At 39.3% G+C, this 14,930-nt stretch overlaps 2 protein-coding genes across 3 annotated transcripts in view; one reads left to right on the top strand and one right to left on the bottom strand.

The window, feature by feature from the left end:
* LOC132382205 (myo-inositol 2-dehydrogenase-like) overlaps positions 1-2,904 on the bottom strand; it is a 65,611-nt gene extending 62,707 nt beyond the window's left edge. Inside the window, exon 1 of the mRNA XM_059952192.1 lies at positions 2,754-2,904. The gene's annotated coding sequence lies outside the window, so the exon portion shown is untranslated. The remainder of the gene's footprint in view (positions 1-2,753) is intronic.
* A 137-nt stretch (positions 2,905-3,041) lies between these two features.
* prkcz (protein kinase C, zeta) overlaps positions 3,042-14,930 on the top strand; it is a 375,947-nt gene continuing 364,058 nt past the window's right edge. The window contains exon 1 of one of the 2 annotated variants that reach the window (XM_059952188.1): positions 3,042-3,507. In XM_059952188.1, coding sequence (XP_059808171.1) covers positions 3,434-3,507 — 74 coding nt within the window. In that variant the 5' untranslated portion in view covers positions 3,042-3,433. The remainder of the gene's footprint in view (positions 3,508-14,930) is intronic. The other variant, XM_059952187.1, reaches the window with a different exon arrangement.

The following is a 14,930-nucleotide window of genomic DNA, read 5'->3' as shown; positions in this document are numbered from 1 at the left end:
CTTGCAGCTTAATTAGTCACTGTAAATTGCCCCCAGTGTGAGCGGAACATGGGGATGTGTGGTAATAGATGAGAATGTGGGAAGTACAGGTGAAAGAGGAAATAAGGGAGGGAATGGGATCACTGTAAGTTGGCACAGAACACAAGGCAATAAATTAAGTCATAAGTTGTCAGGCTGAAAAAAAAATCACTAAATAATTACCATCAACAAATCACTTGTAATACCAGAGGAAACAACATATTGGACCTCTATTACACCACCATCAAGAATGCCGACTGTGCTACTCCACATCCTCACTTCGGAAAGTCTGGTCACTTAGCTTTACTTCTATTCCCTGAGTATAGGCAGAGACTGAAGATGGTAGCACCAGTAGTGAGGATCAAGAAGGTATGGACAGAGGAAGCACAGGGGTGCTTACAGGACTGCCTTGAATCGGTGGACTGAACTGAACTATATTCAGGGATTCATCTTCAAGTCTGGATAAGTATGCCGCAGTTGTTACCAACCTCATTAAAACCTGTGTAGATGAGAGCATGCCTATGAAAACTTGCTGTACATTCCCAAACCAAAATTTGTGGATGAACCAGGAGGTATGTCACCTGTTGAGGGCTAGATCTGTGCCATTTAAGCCTGGTGACCCAGGTGTATACAAGAAAATCAGGTATGATTTGCAGAGGGCTATGTTAAGGGTGAAGAGGCAATCCTGAGCAAGGTTAGAGGTGACATCAGCTGCACGGCAACTCTGGCAGGGTTTGCAGGAAATTACTTCTACAAAGCAAAACCCAATAGCGTGAATGGCAGTGATTCTTCACTACCAGAAGAGCTCAATGCTTTTAATGCTCACTTTGAAAGGGAGAATATAACTACAGCTGTGAAGATCCCTGCTGCACCTGGTGACCCTGTGATCTCTGTCTTGAAGATAGGCTGTATTTAAGGAGGGTGAACCCTTGTAAGATGGCAGACTCTGATAGAGTACCTGGTAAAGCTCTGAAAACATGTGCCAACCAACTGGCAGGAGTATTCAAGAACATTTTGAACCCCTCACTGCTAAGGTCGGAAGTTCCTACCTGCTTCAAAAAGGCAACAATTATACCAGTGCCTAAGAAGAGTAGTGTGAGCTGCCTTGATGACTATTGGTGACGAAATGCTTTGAGAGGTTGGTCACGGCTAGAATGAACTCCTGCCTCAACAATGACCTGAACCCACTGCAATTTGCTTTTCACCACAATAGGTCAATGGTAGACAGAATCTCAAAGGTTTTTCACATGGCCTTAGATCACCTGGACAACACAAATACCTATGTCAGGATGCTGTTCATTAATTATAGCTCAGCACCTAACACCATCATCCCACAATCCTGATTAATAAGTTACAGAACCTGGGCCTCTGTACCTCCCTCCTCAATTAGATCCTCAACTTCCTAACTGGAAAACTGCAATCTGTGTGAATTGGTGATAATATCTCTCTTCACTGGCGATCAACACTGACGCATCTCAGGGGTGTGTGCTTAGCCCGCTGCTCTACTCTCTCTATACCCATGACTGTGTGGCTAGGCATAGCTCAAATACCATCTATAAATTTGCCGATGATACAACCATTGTTAGAATCTCAGATGGAAATGAGAGCGCATACAGGAGTGAGATACACCAGCTAGTTGAGTGGTGTCACAACAACAACCTTGCACTCAATGGTAGTAAGAGGAAACAGCTGATTGTGAACTTCAAGAAGGGTAAAACAAGGGAACATGAATCAATCCTCATAGAGGGATCAGAAGTGGAGAGAGTGAGCAACTTCAGGTGTCAAGATCAATGAGGATCTAACCTGGTCCCAACATATTGATGCAGCTATAAAGAAGGCAAGGCAGCAGCTATATTTCATTAGGAGTTTGAAGAGATTTGGTTTGTCAACTAAAACACTCATAAACGTCAATAGATGTACTGTGGAGAGAATGCTGACAGGCTGCATCACTGTCTGGTATGGGAGGGGGCAACTGCACAGGACCGAAAGAAGCTACAGAAAGTTGTAAGTTGTAAAATTAGTCAGCCTCATCTTGGGTACTAGTCTCTGTAGTACCCAAGATATCTTCAAGGAGGAGTGCCTCAGAAAGGTGATGTCCATTATTAAAGACCTCAATCACCCAAGGCATGTCCTCTTGTCACTATTAGTATTGGGAAAGAGGTACAGAAGCCTACAGGAACACACTCAACGATTCAGGAAAAGCTTCTTCCTCTAAACGATTCCTAAATGGACATTGAACCTATGAACACTAACTCACTTTTTATTTTATACATATTATTTCCGTTTTGCATTATTTTTAATCTATTCAACATAAATTTATTATTTTCTTTCTATATTACCATTGAACTGCTGCTGCTAAGTTAACAAATTTCACCACACATGCCGGTGATAATAAACCTGATTCTGATTAGATGTTCTGAAGCAGTAGTGCAGCGCAATACATAAATTATAAGAAGGAATATGAAATATATACGATATATATAATTAAATGAAATATATAGTGCAAAAAGAGGCAGTATTCATGAGTTCATTGTCCGTTCATAAATCCGATGGCAGAGTGGAAGTGTGTAACTGTACCTCCTCTCTGATGGTAGCAATGAGATGAGGGACCATGTGTCAGTGGCTAGGTTTTCATAAGTGTTCGAATGATTTGGGTATCAAAGAAAACTGGACTAGTGTAGGACCGACGCGAACGGTGGCGGCCCAAAAGGGTGAAGTGGCTTATTAATTCTCACCTTACAGAAGTGACTTTGCTTCACAAGTGTCAATTGGGCGTTCCGAAAAGCGGTCTGTCAGCGTCGGTGACTGCCCTGGATTCCTGACATCCCTCAGTCGGCGGCGGGGCGGCTTGATCCTTGACCCGATTGGCTGTCAGGTGAATCTATCCCGCGACCCATTGGACCATGTTCCCCTTTGTCGTGGATTGGCCGCGGGATGTTTTCTTCCCCCTCGCCTTCCCTCGGGATTGGGGGAAGTAAGGTATGTCTGAAGTCGGCTGTGATTGGTTGTTGGGCGGGGAGCGCCCTGGGGGGGCGGGCAGGGCGAGAAGCGTCGGTTAACCTGCAACCGCCATTTGTTCAGCGCGAGCGAGCGATGCTGGCGGAGGTCCGCAGAGTTTGCTAGCAACAAGTTGGAGTTGGACTCACATAAGTTGGGAGAAAAGTGCGATTGCTGCTCAGAAATTATCACCGATTATTCGTCCTCTCTTACTGAAATATCCCTGACAGAACACGGGCTCCTGGGGAAAAAAATCTGCTTATTTTCTTGATCATCTGAGCCGAAGCTGGACGTTTGGCAGAAATTAGCGAGGGGACGCTAGGTTTGGTGTAACTACTCTCTCTCCTGGGTTCCCAACTTTCCTATTCTTCCCCTGGTTTGCCCCGGAGCGGCGGGCTGGTAGAATCTTGCCTGTGTCATGCCGACGAGAGTGGCTGACACCATGGAGTATGGAACAGGTGACTCGATCAAAGTGAAAGCTCACTACAAAGGGTAAGTAGTCGAGCAGCTATCCACAAGGATTTATCTCCACTTTTCCCTTTAACCTCGACATGTGCGAGTAATTTATTTTAAAGAAACTGACCAAAAGGAAGCCAAACTCCTTTTGAAGAATCGGAACGTTCGTGATCATGGATTATTATTTGCTGATCGTTTAGAAACGAATTCATTTTAAACTTGCTTTGAAGTACTTCAGGATTTTAATGTTAGAAATCTGATTGCGATAAAGGTTCAGCTGTCTAAATCCTGTTTATGTATGCTAGTTAAAATGCGCTGATCGTTTACTGATCACTTTAGTTAATCTGCTGGTTTGGACATCATTGCATTCATTCTATTCGTTGAATGTCTAATGACATCAGTTTTAAAAGTTATTATTTTGATCATCATTGTTCACTTGTAAAGCGCTGACGTTAAGAAATACTTTCAGAAACTCTGGGAATAATTTTTATGACAGTTGTCTAAATGAATTACTACGGAACTACTCTATTATAAAGTTCTTGTGACTCCAGGAAGTGTACTGCTGTTCACTAATTCATATTTGCACAAACAAATATTCCACTAGAAATAGCTAAAATGCCAAATTCTGTGGAGATCATCACTTTGGATTGGTTGATCCACCTGGATGACTAAATCCATATCTATATTTTCTTTGTTTAAAGACAAGTAAATTAAGTTATTAACTATACTCTTAACAGCTACAGTGGATTTTGATTAATTGGGACACATCAGGACCAGTACATTTTGGCCAAATTAAGCAATTAGCCTAAGTTTCATGGATACAGTTAAAAAGATGTATAAAAGACAAAACACAAGGTATTAATTACTATCGTCAAAACTACCATTTGACTGAATTGCTTATTATGTATTTAAATCAAATGCAGAACAAATTTGAACACTATCAATATTACAGGACTATAAAACTATGTATTTCTTCCTAGTAGTTATCAACAGAGGAATTAATCCAATGTACACTGTTGTGTTCTTTTGATTAACTGTAAGTGAATTAAATCAGTGCAAACACTTAGTGCTGATAATGGAAGGCCTTTCAACAATGCTTTCACTGATTGCATACTCCAATTCTTCATTTTCATTGTAAAGTTCAAGATGATTGTCGATAACATCAAATACTTCCAAGCCTCAATGCATGAAACCACAGTGAGCAAAACAGTTCTTAACTGTCTTGCTGCATATTACTCACCAACTATCAGTGACAAAAATCACTGCTTTTTGAACAAAAATACACGCAACTAACGCTGTTTAAAAACTAAGCACAGTGTAGTGTCAAACGGCCGCGCAGGTGCACATGTCTGACGCGAGTTAGAAACTGTTTGATAACAGGGCCCTGGTGAGACCACACCTGGAGTATTGTGTACAGTTTTGGTCTCCAGGGTTAAGGAAAGACATCCTGGCTGTAGAGGAAGTGCAGCGTAGATTCACGAGGTTAATTCCTAGAATGTCCGGACTGTCTTACGCAGAGAGGTTAGAGAGATTGGGCTTGTACATGCTGGAATTAAGGAGATTGAGAGGGGATCTGTTTGCAACAGATAAGATTATTAAGGGATTGGACAAGATAGAGTTAGGAAATATGTTCCAGATGCTGGGAGGGCATGGTTTGAGAATAAGGGGTAGGTCATTTAGGACAGAGTTAAGGAAAAACCTTCTCCCAGAGAGTTGTGGGGGTCTGGAATGCACTGCCTCGGAAGGCAGTGGAGGCCAATTCTCTGGATGCTTTCAAGAAGGAGCGAGATAGGTATCTTATGGATAGGGGAATCAAGCGATATGGGGACAAGGCAGGAACAGGGTATTGATAGTAGATGATCAGCCATGATCTCAGAATGGCGGTGCAGGCTCGAAGGGCAGAATGGTCTACTTCTGCACCTATTGTCTATTGTCTAACGGTCTCCTGTCCCAACTAAGTGGTATAGTAACAAATAAACAAGGGGAATCCTGGCTATTTTCTCATTTTGTTTTTGTTCTTTAAGAATTGACCCAAATCAGTAGCTGCCCCAATTGACTGATGGCCCAATTCAACGTATACTAAAACTCCCTTGATGAGGAATACCTGACTTAACTTTCCCAAATGTTGTTAGAGGCTGCAGCTGTTGATTGGTATTCAGACTGCTTCTTTTATCCAAAGTAAAAAGTAAAATCAGTCTGAATCACGATAAGTTTAGGATTGACTGACACCCACGAAATGTGCAACATCAGAATTAGGAGCAGGGATATACCACTTGTCCCCTCAAACTTGTTTCACCACTATTTAGTATGAACATGGCTGATTTGATTGTAAATTCATGCTCCACATGCTTGTCTGGTGTTGTCACCTTTTCATTCCTTGCATATAAATTATTTGTCTATTTGTGCCAGATATGTAAAATTAAATATTTAAACTGTTTCCATTACTATATGATAGAACCAATTCCATAATCATCACCCTTGAGAGGGGAAAGAATTTACTTCATTTCAACAGTGACCTCTTAAGCAATAACCTGCTGTTCTACATTCTCCAATAAGAACAAAGATATTTTGATAAGAGTTTTGTTTTCTCTCACTTTCCCCCTCATTTTTCTAAGCTCCAGTGAACTAAGCTTAGCTTCATATTTTACTTTTGTAGTCTGCAACCTAATGACATAAACATATGATTCTCCAATTTCAGGTCACCTGCTCCCCTTCCATCCCTTTCTCTCTACTGGTCCATCCAGTCCTCTACGCACCTAATTATTGCACCCTATTTCTTTTCTCCCCACCATCTATTCTATCTTTACTTCTCCACTGCCCAAACACTTTTTTCCACTGAGTTCTCTCTCTCCACTGTAACCATCTACCCACCCCACCTCCTTTATTTGGTTCCAGGCTCCACCTTCCTATCAGGCCCTTGTTGCCTCCACATATTACCTTGTAGGCCTTTGTATTTTCAATTTCTCCTCTTTCCCTCCCCTCCATCTGCTGTTCACTACTCACTCGGTTCCACCTATTGCTTGCCGGCTCTTGTCCCACTCCTCCCTTTATCTTTATACTGGCTATTTCTCCTTGTCCCAAAATGACGACTGTCCATGTACTTGCTAAGCTGCTACAGCAGTTCGCTTTTTCTTAATGCTCCATATTCCATCCTCTGCTGTTTTTGTCTCTCCAAGCTTATGCTGTCCAATTTTCCTGACAAGGCAACTCATCCATTCCAAATATTACTCTACCAAAGCTTTCCTGTACTGTGTCCAAGCATTAACACCCAGACACATAGTAATGGGACTCCAGAGATTGTTGAGTTTTAGTCTGCTTTCTTCAGCGGGATAGAATTTAATTCTCGCTTTTATAACCATGATCTTAAAAATATTAGTGCCACCACTTGAAATGCGATTGCTTCAAAAACTTTCAAAATTAGTAATCTGTAGAAATCTGAGTCTAGATCTAAAATGTTAAAAAGGCTGCGGTTTCTTATGATCTTCAATCCTACTATCCTACTACTTGGATGTCTCCTCAGAATTTATTGTAGATCATTAATTTTGCAGAAACCTTTTGAATCAAGATATTCAAAGTTCTGAGGGTGATGTTCTTGATAAATTGGAGATTATTTCTATGCAGCTATAGTTAAATAGACAGGCCTGTTTCCTTGAGTGGCAAGGTGTTTTGGATATCTGAGAAAGCATAGTTAGTGTTTTTTTTAATGTTTACTTCTTTCGGAAAGCTGGACTCTGGCATTTTTGATTGTGTTGTAAAGTTTATGAATCACTTCTGTTGAGATTTTTAGGTGCACCAGAGTATGTAGCCATATTTTTTTTAACACAATTTCATCTTCAGTTTCCCTAAATTAGATTTATTGACTGTCTTGTGAATTTTGCTTAGTCACATTTCATGAGACAATGCTTTCTTTTTCAATCTTTTTATTATTATTATTAATATCAACATAATACAATTGATACATAGATAATGGGATTACAAACATACACATTTCAACTGAACATGAAAGAATACATAAGCAGTAGTTACAGTATAAATGAGTCTTCCCAAATCATGAACGATACAAGTAACAAATAAACAAGGCAAACCTAGGTATATCATAATATATTAAAAAAACAGAAAAAAGAAAAAAAATTATGCAAAAAAAATCTAACAATCTAATAACTAATATGGAAAAAAACGAAAAACGGGAAAAAGAAAAAATGAAAAAAAAGAGCTGTTTATAATATCTAACAAAAATACAAAATCATCAATGTCGTCAACTCCGATCCTCTCAACATATGTAAAATCGAAACTGGCAAAACAAATAGGATTGGAACAGGGTCATATTACATCATATGAAAATATTGAATAAATGGTCTCCACATCTTTTCAAATTTAATAGAAGTATCAAATACAACACTTCTAATTTTTTCTAAATTTAGACATAACATAGTTTGAGAAAACCAATGAAATACGGTAGGAGGATTAATTTCTTACCAATTCAACAAAATAGATCTTCTAGCCATTAATGTAAGATGCAATCATTCGACAAGCAGAAGAGCATAAATGGAGTGAGTCCATCATTGGTAAACCAAAAATTGCAGTAATAGGATGAGGTTGTAAATCAATGTTCAATACCGTGGAAATAATATCAAAAATGTCTTTCCAATATTTTTTCCAAAAGCAGACAAGACCAGAACATATGAATTAAAGACGCTATCTCAAAATGACATCTGTCACAAATAGGATTTATATAGGAATAAAAATGAGCCAATTTATCCTTGGACATATGAGCCCTATGCACAACCTTAAACTGTATTAATGAATATTTAGCACATATAGATGATGTACTAACTAATTGAAGAATTTTATCCCAATTCTCAATAGGGATAGTAAGGTTAAGTTCTCTTTTCCAATCATTTTTAATCTTATAGAAGGGCTCTGAACGTGTCTTCATAGTTATATTGTAAAGTTTTGATATTAGCCCTTTCTGAGAAGGATTTAGTTCAAAGAAATTCTCCAAAATACCTGAAGACACAAGATTTGGAAAGGTAGGAAGTACAGTATTTAAGAAATTCCTAATCTGTAAATATCTTTAAAAAAATGAAATCTAGGCAAATTATATTTATTAGATAATTGCTCAAAAGACATAAAACAATTATCCAAAAATGAATCGGAAAATCGTAGTAATCCTTTAGTCTTCCAAGCTGAATAAGCTTGGTCTATAATAGGATAAAAAAGCAATTGGATACAATAGGGATATTTAAAACAAACTGAGTCAACCCAAAAAATTTCCAAAATTGAAACCATATACGTAAAGTATGTTTAACTATTGGATTGTCAATTCGTTTCTGCAATTTAGAAAGAGCAAAGGGAAGAGAAGACCCTAAAATAGGACCCATTGAAAATCCTTGTACAGATTTAATTTTCAGTTTCACCCAATGAGGGCTAAAAGATAAATCCCAATCCTTTAACCAACATATCAAATACCGGATATTGACTGCCCAATAGTAAAATCTAAAATTAGGCAATGCCAATCCACCTTCCTTCCTTGCCTTCTGTAAATATTTTTTACCTAATCTAGGATTTTTACTCTGCCATATATATGAGGAAATTTTCGAATCAACATTAGCAAAGAAAGATTTCGGAATAAAAATTGGTACGGCTTGAAATATATATAAAAACTTAGGTAAAATAACCATCTTAATAGCATTAATCTGACCTATCAGAGATAAAGATACTGGTGACCATTTAGTAAACAAACGTTTAATCTGATCGATTAGGGGTAAAAAATTAACCTTAAATAAGTCCTTATATCATGAGACAATGCTGGTGTTCTGCTAAGAACTTCAGTGATATCCTGTGATCCTTGACTACTGTTGGGCAAGGCTTAAATGTCACAAAGCAAATAGTTCTTGAACTGTTTTTATTAGCTGAGCCTGCTTCTTTTGGAGATGATACCACTGTTTCCTCAGCTATTTTAGAAGCCCGAGAGTGAAATTGATGACAGTTCTAAAATCTCATTCAGATGCAGATGGTGTTGACAACAAATCATTGCAAACTCCACATTGTCAACATCATCTGCATCAGAAACTGGAAGGGGAAATGTGATTGTGTATGATCGTGAAATATACTTAACATGCCAATGAGGTAGGTGACAGCCTTTTGTGTGCAGTTTAATTCCCTTGTGCACTCGTGACAAAAGATGTGTGTACATGGAAACACACATACACCTTAGAGGGAACATAGTATACAACTGAATAAATATAAACTTCAAGAAAACATTTGATATCCTGAAGAAGGATCTTGGCCCAAAAAGTTCATTTCCATAGATGCTACCTGACCTGTTGAGTTCCTCCAGTATTTTGTGTGTGTTTAATTTGATACCCTTGTCTGCTAAGCATGTAAGCAATGTAACATGTGGAAATTAGTTTTGATTTTGTAGTTTTTTTAACTAGTCTGTGCTCTTGTGCTACTTTTTACTTGAAGTGAAGAAAATTCATCTGCAAAATGTCAAAACAAACTAGACACATATTTCAGTGACTTATTTGATGAATTTAAACAGTTTCTGAATTTTGAGTTCAACTTATCTCATGAAGGCTTTAAATTTTTCTCTAAAGATGGATTTTGTAGTTGTTGCTCTAATTTTTTTAAAGGATTCTCTGATCCTTGAACCCAGGTATAATTCTGAAATACTTTTCTTCTCTCACAAAATTGTTTGCTGAATATTGCATTGTACTTGATTATCCCTTTGTTTTAGGACTGGGTTTTTGCAGTGCATTGTAGTTTAAACCATTGTTGGGAATATAATTACAACATTAAGATGTATATCTTGTAGGTTGATTGAGCCTTTGAAATACAGTGGATTTTGGGACATATCAGGACCAGTACATTTTGGCCCAATTAATCAGCTGCCCAAATTAGCCAAAGTTTCATGGAAATAGTTATCTAGTTATATAAAAAAAAGACAAACGGAGTAACAAATTATATATTTAAATGAGACACAGAAAAAAATTGGAATACTACCAATAGTACTACAGTACTATAAAATTGTGTGTTAGTTCCTGGTAGTTATCAGTGGAGGAATTCGTCCAGTGTACGTAATGGACAAAATCAGCGCAGACATCTAGTGCCTTCATACAATGCTAACGATGATTGCATCCTCCAAATCTTCATTTTCATTCACGTTCAAGGAGGTTCAAATTCTTAATAGTTGTGAACTTGTTGAAGTAGTAGTGGCTGTTTCTGGCATTTCCAATACTTGAACTGCAGAGAGCAAGGCAGTTCGGAACTGTCTTACTGCTTATTTCTTGCAAACTATCAGTGACAAATATCACTGTATTTTGAACACAAACAAATGCAACTGACGCTATTTAAAACTATTCACTCTAAACATGGTGCAGTGTCAAATGGTCACACAATTGCATGTGACTGATGCTAGTTAGAACCTGTTCAGCAACGTCTCCTTCCCCAGGTTATCAGCATAATGTCCCAAATAAATAAAGGGAACCACAAGAATTTTCACAATTACTTTGTTCTTTAAGAGTTGTCCCAAATAAGGAGTTGCCCCGATTAACCAATTAACTAGAATCCACTGTATATCAGGTAGTTCAAGAAATGCAGAAGTCTAAGGAAAGGGTGACCAGCTTGTTTTTGATCCATTCTGGCATTCCTTCCTGAATAACTAAATTCTTGGCAAGGCCATATCAATATATTCAAGGAAGTTCAAAATTCATCTGTTCTAACAGTTGGAAAGGTGTTAGTTTGGAGTGGGGGGGTGATGAAAGAACATTATCTTTTAAGGGCCCGATATTTGTTCCTCAGTTCCATTTAATTCAAAATCAGATATATTATCCCTGACTTGCGTTACATAAAAAATTTTTGTTTCATGACTGCAGCATAGTGCAAAGTTATATAAATAATTAAAATTTAAAATAGTGTAAAAAGAAAAGAATGTTGAGGTAGTGTTCATGGATTGTTCAGAAATCTAATGGCAGAGAGGAAGGAGCTCTTTCTGAATCATTGAGTGTGGATCTTCAGGCTTGGGACCTTCTCTCCGATGGTAGTAATGAGAAGTGGACATATAATGAGGGTTCTTGGTGATAGATGCCATCTCTTGAAGATGTCCTCAATAGTGAGGAGGGTTGAATCTATGAAGAAGCTGAGTTTACAACCCTTTGCAGCCCCTTGTGATCCTGTGCTTTGGAGCCTCCATACCTGGCTATGATGCAACTGGTCAGAAAGCTCTCCATCGTACATCAACAGAAATTCGTAAGAATGTAAATCTGTCCGGTTTATGATTGAAAACTTTAGATTAGGAGAACATTGTGGTTACGCTTTATGACGGAATGAATCCTGTATCTAAATGAAGATGTTGTTTCTTCCTTTTTGATTTGCTTGTCTCTGCTTTCTTCTGTTAGGATCAGCATCATCAAATATATGCACAATGAAATACATTACTCTGTTAAATTATTAAACAATCACAGTCTAATTATTTTATATGATTGATAAGTGGCACCAGGGGATTGGAACATTTAAGATTAAAACAAATATTTTTTTAAGATTGGGATTCATTTCGACTTGAAGCCAATAATAATATTGCTAAAAAAATACTGCTGACGTGGGCGCTTGCAGCTGCTATGCACTTATCTTCCTGCTTCACTAACATAAATTGAGGGGGAAAATTCTAATCACAATCCAAAAAATCACAGATGCTGGAAATCCAAGCAAAACACACAAAATGTTGGAGGGACTCAGCAGGCCATGCAGCATCAATGGGAAAGATATAGTCGATGTTTCAGGCCAAAGCATCAGGACTGGAAAAAAAAAATGTGGAGTCAGAGTTGGGGGGGGGGGGGGGGGGGAAGAGGAAGAAACACAAGGTGATAGGTGAAACCAGGTGGTGGGAGAGAGGTGAAGTAAAGTGTTGGGAAGTTGTTTGGTGAAAAAGATACAGAACTGGAGAAGGGGAATCTGATAGAAGAGAACAGAGGGTCATGGAAGAAAGAAAAGGGGAAGAGCACCAGAGGGTGGTGATGTGTAGGTAAAGAGATAAGGTGAGAGAGGGAAAAAGGAATAGTGAAGGGGGGGGGGGCATTACTGGAAGCTCAAAATTACTTGATAACACGAACATTGGTTTCTCGACCTTCTGATAATGCTCACCTACTCCTTCAGCATTCCTCATTCCCTTTTCCCTCTCTCACTTTATCTGCTTACCAGCCCATCACGTCCTTCTGGTGCTCCTCCCTCTTCTCTTTCTTCCATGGCCTTCTGTCCTCCCCTATCAAATTCCCCCTTCCCCTGCCCTGTATTTTTTTTCACAAATCGGCTTCCCAGTTCTTTACTTTGCTCCTCAGCCCCCCTCCCAGTTTCACCCGTTACCTTGTGTTTCTTCCTTCCCTCTCCGTCCTTCTAACTCTGACTCCTCATCTTTTTTCCTCCAGACCTAATGAAGGGCCCTGGCCTGAAACATCAGCTGTTTACTCTTTTCCATAGATGCTGCCTGACCTGCTGAGCTCCTCCAGCATTTTGTGTGTATTGCTGGGAAAAATCCCAAGTTTCTTTAAATTATGAGAAAAATGAGCAAATTCAATGTGCATTAACAGTGAGTTTGAATACCTTCCATCTTCAAAATTAATTAATAAACATCCTACCTTTGTACAGTAGTCATTATTGACTGTTGTTTGCCAGAAATGGTTCTTACTGATTCAAACTCTTCTCAACATACAAAAATGCTACAGTTTGTTGTATTTAGCCGTAAGTTTTATTGGTACATAAAATAACTCCAGTCAATCTACAAAACTGAATTCACAATGTTTATAGCTGCTATCAGTTGTGGTATCAAGACGTCAAGGAATAGAGAACTTTGAGTTAGTATAATCTCCACTGTGTAGGCAGTATAATTACAAAGTGTGGCCTTTGCACTTGTGAGTTGCAGTGGTGGGTGGATTTTGTTCCTGGTTTTCATTGGATAATCTTTGCTAAAATATGTCAAATATATGGGTTTGAAAGCAAATGTATAAGCTGCTGGAATATAGTAGGAACTGTGGAGGCAAAAGGATGGCCCATGTTTTGGCTTGTGACTCTTTCAGGACAGGGAGTGAAGATGGCCTGTAAGGAAGTCAGAAGGAGAGCTGTGCAGGGCTGTTAAGTGATAGGTGGAATCAAGTGAGGTGAGGGATGATGAGTAGATGAAGCTGGGTAAGTGAAGTGGGGGCAAGGTGGAGACAAACTGTAAGGTGATAAGTGGAAACAGGTAAAGAGGGATGATGAGCAGATATAACCAGCTAGTGGAAGGAAATGGGTGTGGTAGCCTGGGGGCAGGGTGGGGGGTGGAGTTGAAGCCAAGGTGGATTAGAGTGTGGATGATGGGCAGATGGAAATGGGAAAAGGTCAGTTAACAGAGGCAGAGAATCTAGGTGGAGATGTAGGAATGGAAAAGGATATTCAGTGTTCATATCATAAGGTTGTGGGCTACCCAAGTGAAATATGATATACTGCACATACATGTCTGTGTGGCAAGGGGAGTTGAATTTATCTACAATCAGAAGCTCAATGACTTTGCAGGCATATACACATTTAGGGTGCCTAAGACTTTTGTACAGGCCTACGGCCATACTAGCCTAGAAAAAAAACCAACAACAAAAACGCCCGATCTCGTCTGATCTCGGAAGCTAAGCAGACTCAGGCCTGGTTAGTACTTGGATGGGAGACCGCCTGGGAATACCAGGTGCAAATAAAAAGACTTTTGTACAGTACTGTAGTATTTTTATGTGTTGCACTATACTGCTGTTGCTGCAAAACGAAAACTGAATTTCATGGTGTGTGAGTGATGATAAACCTGATCCAGATATGGGTCTCTATTGTGGATGGGGAGGGGGCAGTGGGAGGAGAATCATGGTTAGGAAAAGGGGAAAGGAGAGGAGAGGGTGTGGAAAGCATTAGAGAGACATTTTGTAATGATCAGTAAACCAATTGTTTGGAATAGTATGCCCTTGTCTGATGTCTCAGGGCTGGGTATAAACCCCTGCCCAACTCCCTGCTTCTCTGCCATCTGTCCCAGACCCTTCCTGCAACATTCCCACCAGATTTACAAACTCATTTTCCATTCCATGTTGATAAATACAGTGCTGTGTAATATGGTTACTTGGTCTCATCAGCATAGAGGAGACCACATGCGGGGCACCAACTGCAATAGATGAGTTGCAGTACGGTATGTAAATCTCTGCTCCCAGGAAGAGTTGTTTGGATCCCTGTATATTGGTGAGTGTGCTGTTGTAAGACAAATATTGCAGAGGCAGAAGATGGAGAAGGTACATGGGGAAGAATGAGTAGACCAGGAAGTCACAGAGGGTGTGGTGGGGGTTGGGGGAGGGGAAGATGTGACTGCTTTTCCTTCCATTATGTTTCCACTTCATCTTGCAGGCTCTGTTTTCATTTCCTCCTCCCTGCTCCACTCCCCCCAACTGGCTGCATCTGCC

Source organism: Hypanus sabinus, chromosome 27 (genome assembly GCF_030144855.1).
Source record: "Hypanus sabinus isolate sHypSab1 chromosome 27, sHypSab1.hap1, whole genome shotgun sequence".
NCBI lineage: Eukaryota > Metazoa > Chordata > Chondrichthyes > Myliobatiformes > Dasyatidae > Hypanus > Hypanus sabinus.
The sequence above is the reverse complement of the archived record's forward strand: the minus strand, read 5'-3'. Positions and strand labels throughout refer to the sequence as shown.